Source organism: Pygocentrus nattereri, chromosome 18, assembly GCF_015220715.1.
Source record: "Pygocentrus nattereri isolate fPygNat1 chromosome 18, fPygNat1.pri, whole genome shotgun sequence".
NCBI lineage: Eukaryota > Metazoa > Chordata > Actinopteri > Characiformes > Serrasalmidae > Pygocentrus > Pygocentrus nattereri.
In genome coordinates this window covers 36,501,199-36,516,158 of record NC_051228.1, presented here as the reverse complement: position 1 = coordinate 36,516,158, position 14,960 = coordinate 36,501,199, and the positions used below count along the sequence as shown (strand labels likewise).

The 14,960-nt window shown below is 43.6% G+C and overlaps 1 protein-coding gene across 5 annotated transcripts in view; it reads left to right on the top strand.

The window, feature by feature from the left end:
- Positions 1–1,281: 1,281 nt before the first annotated feature.
- Positions 1,282–14,960, top strand: part of grik1a (glutamate receptor, ionotropic, kainate 1a) — an 87,375-nt gene continuing 73,696 nt past the window's right edge. For all 5 annotated transcript variants that reach the window (XM_017691426.2, XM_037546959.1, XM_017691422.2 and 2 more), the window contains exon 1: positions 1,282–1,970. In XM_017691426.2, the coding sequence (XP_017546915.1) occupies positions 1,886–1,970 (85 nt within the window). In that variant the 5' untranslated portion in view covers positions 1,282–1,885. The remainder of the gene's footprint in view (positions 1,971–14,960) is intronic.

The following is a 14,960-nucleotide window of genomic DNA, read 5'->3' as shown; positions in this document are numbered from 1 at the left end:
GAAGGCTTTCCACGAGGGTTAGATTTTTGACCGTTCTTCCAGAAGCACATTTGTGAGGTCAGACACTGATGTTGGACGAGAAGGCCTGGCTCACAGTCTCCGCTCTAATTCATCCCAAAGGTGTTCTATGGGGTTGAGGTCAGGACTCTGTGCAGGCCAGTCAAGTTCTTCCACACCAAACTGGCTCATCCATGTCTTTATGGACCTGCTTTGTGCACTGGTGCGCAGTCATGTTGGAACAGAAAGGGGCCGTCCCCAAACTGTTCCCACAAAGTTGAGAGCAGGAAATTGTCCAAAGTCTCTTGATGCTGAAGCTTTAAGAGTTCCTTTCACTGGAACAAAGGGGCAGAGCCCAACTCCTGAAAAACAACCCCACACCATGATCCCCCCTCCACCAAACTTTACACTCGGCACAATGCAGTCAGACAAGTACCGTCTCCTGGCAACCGCCAAACCCAGACTCATCCATCGGATTTCCAGATGGAGAAGCGTGACTGGTCACTCCAGAGAACTCGTCTCCACTGCTCTAGAGTCCAGTGGCGGCGCTTTACTCCACTGCATTCCACGCTTTGTATTGCGCTTGGTGATGTAAGGCTTGGATGCAGCTGCTCGGCCATGGAAACCCATTCCATGAAGCTCTCTATGCTGTTCTTGAGCTGATCTGAAGGCCACATGGAGTTTGGAGGTCTGTAGTGATTGACTCTGCAGAAGGTCGATGACCTCTGCGCACTATGCCCCTCAGCATCCGCTGACCGCTCTGTCATTTTACGTGGCTGACCACTTCGTGGCTGAGTTGCTGTCGTTCCCAATCGCTTCCACTTTGTTATAATCCCACTGACAGTGGACTGTGGAATATTTAGTAGTGAGGAAACTTCACGACTGGACTTGCTGCACAGGTGGCGTCCGATCACGGTACCACGCTGGAATTCACTGAGCTCCTGAGAGCGACCCATTCTTTCACTAATGTCTGTAGAAGCAGTCTGCAGGCCTAGGGGCTCGGCTTTATACACCTGTGGCCATGGAAGTGACTGGAACACCTGGATTCAATGATGTGGATGGGTGAGTGAAGACTTTTGGAAAAATAGACAGAAGGCAAGATAGAAGCTGTTCTTCATTCTTCTGGGTCTCGGGACAATAAAGTAGTGACCATACTTTTATATACATGCAGTTCAAATATTTGTCCAGCAGATGGCGCCCTTGTCCAACCCACACTCACGGTTGCGTCCTGTCTCTCACCCTAAGCCCCTCCAGGCGTTTCCAGTGTCCTGCTGGACGCGCAGGAACTTCAGCGCGAGTTGCTCTGGTAACTGAACTGAACTAATTTCGCTCTGAAGCCCAGCGTTCGTGTGACTGGTCACTCAGTGCGGTCAGGGCAGTCTCAGGTGAAGGTGGCTGCGCTGGCGTCCCTCTCCTGCGGCAGGTAGGACCTCCCATTATCGGCGGCCGTCACGGTGAAGCTGTTTGAAGTGAGACAGACGAGGAGACCGTCAGAAATGATGCAACCGCTGGTCAGGCTTTTAGAGAAGAGCGAGAGGGCGGAGAGGAAATAAATAAATAAGTCCCTCACCATAATCCGCTTGACTGGGCGCGCGCTCTCCTCCACTCCTGCGCGCGCGCGCGGCGCCACAAGTAGCTCGAGCGCGGCGGTGGGCTCCGAGGGGTCGGTCGGTGGGCTTTTCTCGGTGGGCTCTCTCGGACGAAATGAAGAGCGAAGGTCGAACGGGCCGCGGGCGCCGGTGGTGAGCTGTGTTTGAGCGGATCAGAGCCTCGCGCCTCGAATAATGTGTCCAATTACGCACGCGGGGCGCGGAGAGAAGGGCGGGAAGCGGACGGACGTGGAGGTGTCTGTGGCGTGAAGTTGTCCGCAGGTTTGGATTACGGAGCCATGGAGAGCCGAGAGCGCCTCTTTCTGCTGCTTTTCTTCGTGATGGCAAAGTTGAAGCTCGGCGAGCAGCAGGTTCTCCGAATAGGTGAGTTTCCCTCACAGCCGCAGGAGCTACAGGAGAAACGGCTCCGATTGCTTTGTAGTAAATCTTAATAGAGTCCATTACACTGTCTGTCTCTCTCTCTGTCTCTCTCTCTGTCTGTCTGTCTGTCTGTCTGTCTCTCTGTCTCTCTCTCTCTGTCTCTCTCTCTGTCTCTCTCTCTCTGTCTCTCTCTCTGTCTCTCTCTCTCTCTGTCTGTCTCTGTCTCTCTGTCTCTGTGTCTCCGTCTCTGTCTCTCTCTCTGTCTGTCTGTCTGTCTGTCTGTCTCTCTCTCTCTGTCTGTCTCTCTCTCTGTCTCTCTATCTGTCTCACTCTGTCTGTCTCTCTCTCTCTGTCTGTCTCTCTCTCTGTCTCTCTATCTGTCTCACTCTGTCTATCTCTCTCTCTGTCTCTGTCTCTCTGTCTGTCTCTTTGTGTATCTCTCTCTCTGTCTCTCTCTATCCCACTCTTTGTCTCTGTCTCTCTTTCTCTGTCTCTCTCTTTCTCTCTCTTTCTCTGTCTCTCTCTCTGTCTCTTTCTGTCTCTCTCTTTATCTCTCTCTCTCTGTGTCTCTCTCTGTCTCTCTCTCTCTTTCTCTCTCTGTCTCTCTCTCTCTTTCTCTCTCCCTATCTCTCTCTCTGTTTCTATCTCTCTGTCTCTTGCTCTTTCTCTGTTTCTCTCTCCCTCTCTCTCTTTCTCTCTCTTTCTCTTTTTCTCTCTCTCTTTCGCTCTCTCTCTCTTGTGTCTCTCTCTCTGTCTCTCTCTCTGTTTCTCTCTCTCTCTTTCTCTCTCTCTCTCTTTTTCTCTTTCTCTTTCTCTCTCTCTCTTGTGTCTCTCTGTCTCTCTCTGTTTCTCTCTCTGTTTCTCTCTCTTTCTTTGTCTCTCTCTCTCTCTCTCTCTCTCTCTCTCTGTCTCTCTGTCTCTCTCTCTCTCTCTCTCTCTCTCTCTGTCTCTCGTTCTCGTAGACTCTGTGCCACTCTCGTTCTGATGATGATGTGATTTATTATCATTTCAGCCTCAGATTCTTGGTCTTTGCTCATTTTCAGTGAAGAACATCTAAAATAACCCATTTTCAGGGTCTTCACTCTGTTCACCCCCCACACGTTTATATTGTACATGTGGTGCTGGGCTGAACCTGCGGGGAGTAAAAGTGTGGAGGTGCTGTGTCCTTCACTCGGTTCTCCTCCTACATAGTGTGTGTGTGTGTGTGTGTGTGTGTGTGTGTGTATCTCTCTCTGTCTGTCTGTCTGTCTCTCTCTCTCTCTCTCTCTCTCTCTCTTTGGCCCAATCCCATTTCACCCCTCACCCCTATCACTCAGCCCTTGACCCTCTGTTTTGCGTGTTCACGTCTAGGTGTAGGGTGTCCTGATTCTTGTTGAGATAGAGGGGTGGGGTGAAGTGTTGAGGCTACATGCCCCTCCAAACGGAGGTTTTTCAGAATATAAGAAAAACCGGAAAGACGTCTGCGCGAGAGACCAAAGACACCCACACGTGTGAGAATGTTCTTCATTCATAACCACTTTATAACCAGTTTAATGTATAATTCAAGAAATAATCTGGAGAATCTCTGACTTCAGCTTCATATCACTGAAGAATTAGTGGTGGGTGATAATAAATAACTGCCCCCCTCTTTGAAGGCGTATGCTCCCTAAATGTAACTAAAGCCCAGCAGTGAGGAGCTGGACTTTCCCCTCCTCTGCTGTCCCTGCAGATGGGCAGGGTCGCCTACAGATCTTTTTATCTGAGGGTCTCATTTCAGGGGGAAGATCTCAACCACTGCCCCCTTTAACTCAGTTCCAAGGGGTTAGGGTGACACTCGAAAACAAGGGATAGGAGTAAAAAGAAGAAATGGGATTGGGCCTTTGTGTATATATGTGTGTGTGTGAGGGTGGACAACATGGACAGGCTGCTGACTGGCTACAGCTGCTAAAGGAGAACCCAACGCTGGTTAACATCTGGTATTTTTAGATAAATTGTTATGGCTGTGTTGATTTTAAAAACAATGTGGTGGGTGCACCAGACCACTGAGTAACGCACACACCAACACCACACAAGGGTTAAAGTAAGGTGCACATGCTCGTTGTTTTAACGGAGAGGGTAGTAGATCATGGATTTTAAAACTCTCCTGAAAACTTTGTGTAGTACGCTGGTATATCTTTATTGTACTGCACAGCTGCTTTTAAGAGGCTCATGCAGTACATTTTGTGGCCTACTTACAATTCATTTATGTATCTACCATAATTCATAGCTCAGTTGTTCACAGTGCCGGTCCTGAACCAGCCCTGTGTTTTCCTCTCTGTAACTGTAGCTGTAATTTGAAATCTGATTAGTCGAATCCGTCGTGTTGAGACCAGGTCAGACATGCAGGCACATAAGGACCAGAACATTGGAATGAAACAGGCTGTTTTTGCTACTGTTCCTTTAAGACTGTATGTAAATGACCTCTGTACTGATTGGCTCCCCTATATTGTGCTCAGCAGTTTGTGCTGAAACACTCCTTATAAGGTCAGTGTGGATGCTCGGGGCTAAACTGCTGAAGGCTAAAGAGACGTATTTAAAAATTGTTTGTTGACATCAAATAAATAAGAATGAAATAAATAAGAGCTCAATTTCAGTCTGTCGCTGTTGTCAGGACAAAACCTGGTATCTCCATTTTTGTCGTTTTTCATTTTTTGACATTTGAAATCACTAGCTGCTCTTTACACTGTGTGTGATTAAATGGTCCAATAGAAATGCTCCAAAATGACTTGGATTGAATTATTTCTACATTCCACACTTCCACTAAAGAATGTTTTTATCTTTTTGGAGATCGGAGGTTTTGTTCTGACAGTGACTACATGTACTGTATGGACTGGGTAGTGAATGGTTTGAAACTCTTTTATTTAGTTATTTATTTTTATTTTATTTTTGCATTGATTTGTGCATATTTAATACAGTTCAACAAATGTAAACAAAAAGAGCAATAGGTCAGTTTCACGATTCCTATGTCCAAGAAACTAATAAAAACAAACTAAAACTAAACAAAAAGTAAACAACAACAACAAAAGGTAAAGAAATATATATATATATATATATATATATATATATATATAATATTATAGTGGGATTCAAATAAAATTGAAAAGCTACAAACAATGGATTTATAACATTTCTTATTTTCCATCTGTCAAAAATTTACCAAGGTGTGTATATAAAGATACAGATCTGAATAAAAAAACTTTTATTTAATCAAGAAAAAGCTCAGAAGGTTTGGTCTCCATGTTTTGAGCCCTTTAAGAAAATCAAGACAGGTGCTATTCTGACACTGTTAAAACCCATTTATTGGCCACGATACCAGTGAAGACTTGCCGTTCCTGTGAGCTAGAGCCACAGGTGCTGTGTAGTTACTCCTCCAGGGGTCGCAACCCAAATGTTAAGAAGATCCAACAAAGTTTCAACAAAAAACTTTCCACCTTGGGAGCCACAACATTTCATTTTATTTAAGTAACGTTTCACCATCCAACATTGTCCCAGTACAGGCTGGAAATACAGCATAAACAAAAACACAGACTTACTTTGCTCTGCTTTAAGCTGCAGCTCAGCTATAGCTGCTTTTCTCGCATCTCCAGCAGGAAACTTTTCCTCAAAAGTAGAACAGTTTCTTATAAAAATGTCTCTCTATGGCTCGAGTCAGCTTCTCATTTGTCAGCTTCCTGCTTGAATTTGCCCGTCCTAGCTAACTGTTGCGCCCTTTAAGGTGGGACATGAAAATTCGAGCAAGATGCTGGCGAATGAGAATCTGACTTCAAATTAAACGGATCAGGAAACCAGCTGGAGTGATCACAGATGCAGTCCATTCATCTCCAAATGATCGATGTTCGTCCTAAATCTCTCTCTTTGCCGTTTCTTTAGTTACTAGCTGGGCGAGACTGTTGTCTGTGTTGCTATGGTGACCAGTCGTCTGCGCTGATCTTCAGGGTTAAAGGGTGAATCAGCAGTTCTACAATAACTCCAGCGTTTAAGACCATTTGCTGTTAAACTGTGTTGAAGGATCAGCAGAGCTTTACTTTACTGTAGAGGAGGATACCACAACGTGACCGCTGCGTTGCCAACCCCTGTGCATGTCCTTTGCTGTGGCCACACTTTGGTCATCTGTGGACAGCCTCCTTGTGCTGTGTTTGAGAAAAGCCCCTTGACAGTACAGTGGCTGATGACCGCCAGTGCCTGCCTGCCTGCATCCACCGTCCTGTAAATCCCTAAAGCAGTTTTAACAACCTACATTAATCCTCTTTCCTAGCCAAGGCTTGATTTGACCCTCTTCTCCAAAAGACTGGACTTCATCTGAAACCGAGAGGCTGACATATTGCTTATGGCCTAGTTTTGCCCCAGCTGTGTCTTTCCTCTCTGAGCAACCCGTCACCTTTTCGGACAGTTTTTCAGCTTGTTTGAGGGCTGAGTGTAGAATTTGATTCAGTTTAACTGTGAATGAGCCTGTTCAACTGTTGACTCAGCACCTATGACTTTAAAAATGATCAAGAACAGCGGCAAACCATCACCATTCCTGGTCTCGTCGCCGTACTTCTTGAGGCGTTGGCGAAGCCGACGTGTCTCACAGGTCACGGCATGGGCAGAGCATTCTATATAACATATTTAATAGAGGACGTTGAGAACTGCGAGATGTTGACCTCTTGGGCACATTGCCATTTGTTATTAGGATGAAAGTGCCTCAGTGTTCATTAAACTCAAATCCTGTATGAAAAATCAGGGAAAAAATTGAACTGTGATTTTTCTGATATTGTGATGATTCTCTGTGTATTGAGAGGTATGGGCTTTTTTGGGCTGAGAAGACCTGAGTAAACTTTTGGTGGTTTGAAGCTTGCAGGCTTAACACAAAATCCTAGTTAATTTCAACACAATGTCGAAGTCAAATAACACAGCAGCCTGTCAGGTGTGGTTGTGCTGTCACAGCACATGGATGTTTGGCTGCTTCTGATAAGTTGAGCTGGTCTAAAAGCAGTTCAGTAGCCCCTTTAACCTGTTATTAGGTTAACGTTCCTTCATTTGATACTCGCAACATATCAAGATTATAAAAGAAAAAATTGCAGGTCTTGTGATTTGAAAGTTGCACTCTTTCAAATTGTGATTTCGATGTAAAAATAATTCATCTTTAAGCGCTATGAAAAATATAGAGATGTGATAAAAACAACACACGGTGTCCTTTACTGTACATATCACGGTGTTCAGTTAAGGATCAATGCATTTTGTGTTACTTTCAACATAAAAGCAAAGGGGCCCAATCCCATTTCTTCTTTTTACCCCTACCCTTTGTTTTCATATGTCAACTTAACCCCTTGGAACTCACTTCATTAACGGCTACTAGCGCCGCTCTGTAGGCGACCCTGCCCATCTGCAGGGACAGCAGAGGAGGGGAAAGTTCAGCTCCTCACTGCTGGGCTTTAGTTACATTTAGGGGTCATACGCCTTCAAAGAGGGGGGCAATTATTTATTATCACCCCCCCCCCCCCCCCCCCCCCAATTCTGATATGAAGCTGAAGTCGGATATTCACCAGATTCTCGTTCACATTTTCCCGTTCCACCTTAAATGGAGCAGATGTTACATTCTGGCGCTTCAGGCGTCAGAACTGCTGGACTATTTGTGGTGGAACGGGAAAGTTAGCTAGATATCTACCGAGACGTTATCATGCTGTTAGTGATTTTTTATGCTTGTTATGAAGAAAAACGGCCAAAATTCACTGAAACCACATTAAACTGAGATAAAACAGTGATTATCGTCATTTTTAACAGTTTAATTCTCACATTTGTGGGTTTCTTTGGTCTCTCGTTCAGCCGTCTTGCCTGTTTTTCTTCTTTTCTCATCTCTCTCTGTCTGGAGTCTCTGAAAAACCTCCGTTTGGAGGGTCATGTAGCCCCAGCACTTCACCCCACCCCTCTATCTCAACAAGAATCAGGACACCCTACACCTAGACGTGAATGAGCAAAACAGAGGGGTAGGGCTGAGTTGCAGGGGCGACGGTTTGAAATGGGATCGGGCCTTGGTTTTGCCTTTACCACAGAATTTGCTAAAAGTAACATAGACATATGTTAAATTGAGGAACACAGGTAGGTGTATTTTTACTTAACACATCACTGTTTAGATGTAGGTTTACAGATGTAGTGGAAAAAGTGCGATCGGTTTTTAGTGAAATGCTTTAGTACTCACTGTTGTCATTTCACAACTAAAGCTGACGTACATTTATTGGTCAGTGACAGGCAGGCATTTATTTGGCTGGAAGTCGTATTAAAATATCATGTACTTCGTATAGAGGTGAAGGAATCATAATGATTTCAAATTTACGGGCACGAAAAGTGCAGGCATTACATAGTTTAGCAGTTGTGCTTGTCTTGTTATGCTTAGTATTCTCATCTCATACCTACACATTACTAAATCACGAGAGAAAGCATGATCAGAAAGCAAGAGGAGCACCTCCTTATGGCTGTGCTAAATAAAAAACCATTAGCTTAAAGCGTATTGTCTAATTGTCTACAGAGTCTGTATAGGAAAGACTCAGTCATTTCTTTAAATAAATACATCCACCTATTTCCTAAGCCGCTTCTCCGTCAGGGTCGCGGGGGGTGCTGGAGCCTATCCCAGCAGTCTTCGGGCGGAAGGCAGGTTACACCCTGGACAGGTCGCCAGTCCATCACAGGGCAGACAGACAGACACAGACAGTCACTCACACCCAGGGGCAATGTAGCATGTCCAATTGGCCTGACTGCATGACTGCACCCGGAGGAAACCCACGCAGACACGGGGAGAACATGCAAACTCCACACAGAGAGGACCCCGGTCGCCCGGTCGGGGAATCGAACCCAGGCCCTTCTTGCTGTAAGGCTACCCGCCACGCTACCGTGCCGCCCTAAATAAACACAGACCTGAAATATATAAAAAAGGCATTGGTTTATTTTGTATTTCTTTCCCATAACAACCAAGCTTCTGAAAGTTTCTTGAGCATGCTTAGTTCAATAGCTCTTTTTTCAAGGCCCCTAACTTGCCAAACAAGCATTGGCGGATGAGCTGGTCTGGCCTGGCAGGATAATTAGAGCCTTTCTATCTGACGCACTGGAAAAATATCACACAATATGTATTAATCATTTTGGGGAAAATGTGATGTTTTTTGATTCAGCAAAACTAATCATGATGAACTCTGCCAAGAGCGTTAAATCAAGAATTGTTGATTTGTCTAGACCACTGCGTCTGATGCCTGTCTAATGGGAACCCAGCTCGGTGCAACATGTAACAGATTTGTGTCCAAAGCGGTGCTGAAGCCAATAACCTGCCACATTATGGCTTAATACTCCATCAAGAAGCCTAAAGGCAACTCTGCCTCTAGAGCAGAGAGCAGCAGTAAATCCGCCAGCCACCTTTTAGTTCAAAAACAGAATTCCACTGCTCTTTTATTTACTACCCAGAACGATCCAGTCGTCCGATGTATGTCTTCTGAGTTTTCCTATACAGTGTTGTTGATGGTAAACTAGTGATAAATAGGTTTACTTTGTGGACTGTTTTGCCGTACAAGTCCCAGCATGTACGCCTTTGTCTGTATTTTAACCCAAAATTTTGTTGCACACCTCTATAACCTAAGAAGAGCTCAATCAGTTTGCACTGCTGTCCACATTAATACTGAATAATAACTCTTAGTATGCAATAAGCTTGGGATTTTAAGGGGTTAAACATATGTTTTAAGCCCAAACCTTGTCTTTTAACTATCATTGAAGAATGTCTCAAGCATCAGGCCACTTACAGATAACCGTTTAACGCTTGTGTGATGTTCATATTTGTACATGAACAGGTGGACCCACCACATTATTGGTGTGTAAATCAATACAGCCATAACAATTCATTTAAAAATGCCAGATGTTTAACATATTAGAAGTGTCCAGCGTAGGGTTCTCCTTTAGCAGCTGTAGCCAGTCAGCAGCCTCACTAACAGCAGGCCATGTAGGAGTATAATATAAATGTGTGGGGGTTGGACAGAGTGAAGACCCTGAAAATGGGTCATTTTATCTGTTCTTCACAGAAAATGAGCAACGACCAAGAATCTGAGGCTGAAATAATAATAAATCATCATTTTTTATGTAGTGCACATTGAAAACGGGTCCCACAGACCTGAACACCACACAAGGGTTGATGTAGTAACTTTGTAGTGCTGCTTTCAGAGGTGTTAACTGCTAAGTGTTGAACAACTGACCAGTTTCTTTGAGCATTTCACATCTAACCACTCTCATTGACTTTTGTTTACATCTCAACCATTTAACTATTGCCCTGATAACGTTTGCCTATTAATCTATTGTCTTGGTAACGTGTGCCTGCTTCTTAAAAAAGCTGTGCCCATGCTCTGAAATGTGCTCACTGTCTAAAATGTTATTCTTCAAGGTTCCTCTATGAACCTCAGTTAGCTCTGTGCTGAAAAAAGAGGAAAAACAATGCATTATTTATTTTATCTGGGCATTTAAATGCCGGTAGAACAGACCTAAAGGACCCCCTCGTACGCTCATCTACTATTTCCATTAATATCTCAGGGCTTTTGCCAATAAGTATGCTGCTACCCCGGGCTAACTAAAAAACCAGCATTATTAGCATCTATTATACAAATGCTTACATATAAATGTCATATCTCTGCTTTTTGCCTCCAGTGAGCAAGGATGGCAGCGTGGCAGTGATATTTGTAATGCTTCTATTTCATGGCTAATTTGTTGGATGTTATCCTTCATTGACTTAATGGCTGCATAGGCTTCCTGAACAAACAGAGTCTTCGTGTAGACCTTCTGCACTCTCTCTCTCTCTCTCTCTCTCTCTCTCTCTCTCTCTCTCTCTCTCCACTTGCAGGGAGATGCTTACAGACACGTTCACACAGAAGCGTTTTTTCTTTCTGGTGCACACAACAAACAAAACACCTATCACACAGCTCAGGCCAAGACTCGCTTCACATGATTTGTGTCCTCATATGTAGTGCTGAGAGATGCCCTTTCACAGTCGCCTTCAGGCTGTCGAGCTACAGTTTGTACTGTGCATAGAACATGTAGTCTTGAACAGCGCGATCACAAACTGAAAGCAAGTTCAGTGAACCTAAAGTCGATAAAGTTCAGGTCGGGTTGGGTGATGTTGTTACATTGTACCACGGTGTTGTAGTGACTTCTGTTACTGCTGTTACTTCACCGTAACATCACAGGTTTTTCACAAACACTGCATCACGCCGCTGAGACGCCGTTGCTAAGCAACGACTTTGACAGCTGTAGGAGGCGCTCAAGCCATTTTAGTGTTTTTCACTTCTTACTCTGCCACAAACCGACAGCCGATTTGGTCCGACTCTGAAGACGAGACGACACTAAATTCCCAAAGTCGGTCTGTGGGGAGCTGGAGAACCCCCGGCCGGCTGAGTGGGCGGAGCTCGTTACTCTGACGTAGCACCAAGCTGCTCGTTAAGGAGCTATAATTAGGAGGAAGGAACTGAACATTAAAACATATTAAAGCCGCGTTCACGGCCAGTTTATTCATTTCTTACTGTATTTATTTAACTGCTGTATTAAAGCAGTAGAGACACTCGAGGAGGGAGTTATCACCAATAACATCACGGCTGTGATAACACACTCACTCTTGTCTTCTATTGCTTAAATTGAGCATAGACTGCAGTGTTTTTATATATATGATATATATCTGATACTGTAAAAAATGTATTATATCTCATTTATTTTTACAGTATCAGAAGATATTTAAGTTAGCATTTATAAAGTTTTGATTGTTTGCTTGTTTTAACTGGACTGTTCTGATTTTCTTTCCTTAATCATGGGAAACTGAATAATCTTCTCTTATTTTAAATAAAAATGCTTGATTTAGTATGTAAACATTGCTAACTACCCATTCTCATGAAAGTTATAAGGCAGGGGTTTTCAGGGACCTTAAGAAGAGCAGTTTTGTCTTTTCAACAAACTACCTTGGGAGCCACATTTTATGTCCACTTTACCATCTTGGCTGTAAATATCTCAGTTTGTGCTGATGTGCTAGTATTGGCTAAAATAGAAGATTAAATATAATAAAAGCACAGACTTACTTTGCTCTGCTTCAAGCTTTAGCTCAGCTGCTTTTCTCACATCTCTGGCAAGAAACTTTTCTCAAAATTGATACCATTCGACTTTGTTTGAGGCTGAAGTCGCTTCTCATTCGCCAGCTTCTTACTTGAATTTTCACATTCCAAATTAAGTGGTGCCTGAGGCATCACGATTTACCACTATTTAAAGTGGAATGGTAAATTCAAACAAGAAGCCACTTCAGCAAGCTGAGTGTGTATGAATGCAGATGAATCCAGTCATCTCCAGATTATCCATATTTGTCTTAATTCTTTCTCTTTCCCTGTTTGTTAACTACTAGCTAGGCAAGATTGTTGTCTGCGTTGCTGTGTGACCAACAGTCTATGGCCCAAACGTCAGGCTTCAGGGGCGAATCAGAAGTTATGCATTAACTCCAGCGTTTTAGACCATTTATTGTGAAAACTGTGTTAGAACTGTGTGTTATAACGATCAGCAGAACTTACACATTTGGAGCTGCAACAGGGCAGTAAAAGAGGCGCATTTTGCCAAACCGTGCTATGAGGCGTATTTCAGTGCAATACAGGACAAGCCAGCCAGAATAGCAGCCATTTACATATATCAGTCTTAAAGACAGAGTAACAGTAAAAGGATCCTTCTAATTCTAAGGTATAAAGAGAGGTTGGAGAATGGTTATGTGGAAATGAAGTATGACTGTTGTTGGTACATGAAACAACAAACATTTTAAATGCATCCCAGTCAGAGAAAATAAAATGGGAAAAGAAACAACAACATAGGATATAAGCCCTTAAAATTATTACCAAAGGGAACATCGCATGGTATTGTAAATGGGGGCAGTCGTGGGCTGGAGGTTAGGGAACCAGCCTCGTGACCAGAAGGTCACCGGTTCAATCCCCACAGCTGACGGCACATGACTGAGGTGTCCTTGAGCAAGACACCTAACCCTCAACTGCTCCCCGGGCGCTGTGGATTGGGCAGCCCACCGCTCCGGGCAAGTGTGCTCACTGCCCCCTAGTGTGTGCGTGCTCACTAGTGTGTATGTGGTGTTTCACTTCACAGATGAGTTAAATGCAGAGGTGAAATTTCCCCATTGTGGGACTAATAAGGGTCACTTAATGTTAACCAGTCATTAAAACCAAGATTTTAACAAAGGAAACCTACTTTTAAGTTTTAAGTTTAAATGTATATGAAATAAGGGAACAGTCGTGTGAAAAGTGCGCAAAATAAACTTTCCGAAACTGGAACGATGCTGTTCTGCAGAATACCGTGCTGTCGGTCCAATAAATATGGCTAAAGCTGAAAATGAATATCATGGTGTGATGCCCACACCAGACAGTTTATCACCCAGCCTGCTCACAGGGCAGCGTTCAAACAATAACACAACCCCAGTTGCAGGGTGTTAGAGGACAGTGGGAGCTCGGTGAGTTTGCTGAGGTGTTGAGCCTCGCTGTGTGGCCTGGGGTGGGGTGGTGGGGTGTGTGTGGCGCTAGCGGGAATACGCAGGCCGTCTGGGGGAATTAATCCTGTTAGATGTGGCCGCGCGTGCCCTCGGATGCGTGATGCAGGGTGTGAAATGCTGCTGCTCCACGGCCATCAGCACAATTTATTGAAGCCTGAATGTGTATGCTGAACGTAAGAAGTTCCCCAACCGTTTCATCGTGCTCATGCATCTTTTTAAAGTGTATCCAAAGCGTGTGTGTGTGTGTGTGTGTGTGGGTGTTTGTGAGTGTGTTAATGCTCTCGGCCATGTGCATGCAAGCACAAGTTTATGTGTGCTTGAGCTTCATAGCCTCATCCGTCTTCATAGGCGTGTTTGATGCAGTGTGCGAACAGAAGATTAACAGAAAACCAGAAAACCTAACAGTTGAACTTACTGGATATTTTCTCATCATCTTTAAGATTGTAAAGTAGGGCCAGACCAATATGAACGTTTTTTGCCTGACGTTGTACGGATAACTGGAGCTGGCCCAGTACAGCATTTTGCAAGCGTTGAATACTTGATACTTCTGAACAAGTACTTGAATAATTGTTCTCAAATTCTTAAAAAGTAATAATATTTTAAGCATATCAGTTGCTCATCATCAGCTGTTTTAGTTCAGTCAGGCTGCAGTCGACACGCATCTTACAGTCCCTTCCAACTTTTGAGTGAAGCGGAAGTTCCGTAGAGATGCAAGTCAAATCAAACAGTTCCATTTAAAACATGATTTGTTTATCATTTGGTCAGCTTGTTGGTGTGATGTGGTTGTTTCAAAGCATCTCCTGCACTGTACTAACAGAGTTTGGAGGGGAACCTTTTCTGATACAGTGCTAAAAACTTGTGGTTATGATTTTATTTATGATCTGCTGTTTGTGCTGTCAATAATAATAATAATAATTTTTATTTATATAGCATTTTTAATGCTGGTGACAGGTCAAAGTGTTTTACAGACAGGTGAAAAAACTGTTCTAAAAAATGATATGTATTAATTTATAATCATAATAAAATGACAAACAAATCAGACAATAAAACCCACGAGACGTAGAGTTTAAATTAAATGTTGAGTTAAAGAGAGGCGTTTTTTTAAAGTGAGCTCTGAGCTCGACTGTCTAATAAAAGCTGAACTGAGCTCCACAGTTTAGAAGCAGAATAACTGAACGAGTCTCTCTGTTTTCTGCTTTTTGCAGAAGTTCAGTATCTAAGATCATAAACAGACAGACACTCTGTGATGTAAGCAGTGCTTTAAGATCATTTACAGGCTTAAAAACTAGCAGAACTTTAAAGTCTATTCTGAGCGCTACAGTGCCAGTGTAGCTCTTTTAAAAGGCTCAAGTTTCAATCCTATAGCAAAACTGTTTAATTAGAAAAGAATAGTAAGCAGAGAGCAAATTTCCCATTTGTGGTTATGTCACAGAGATATGATACATATCTGTAAG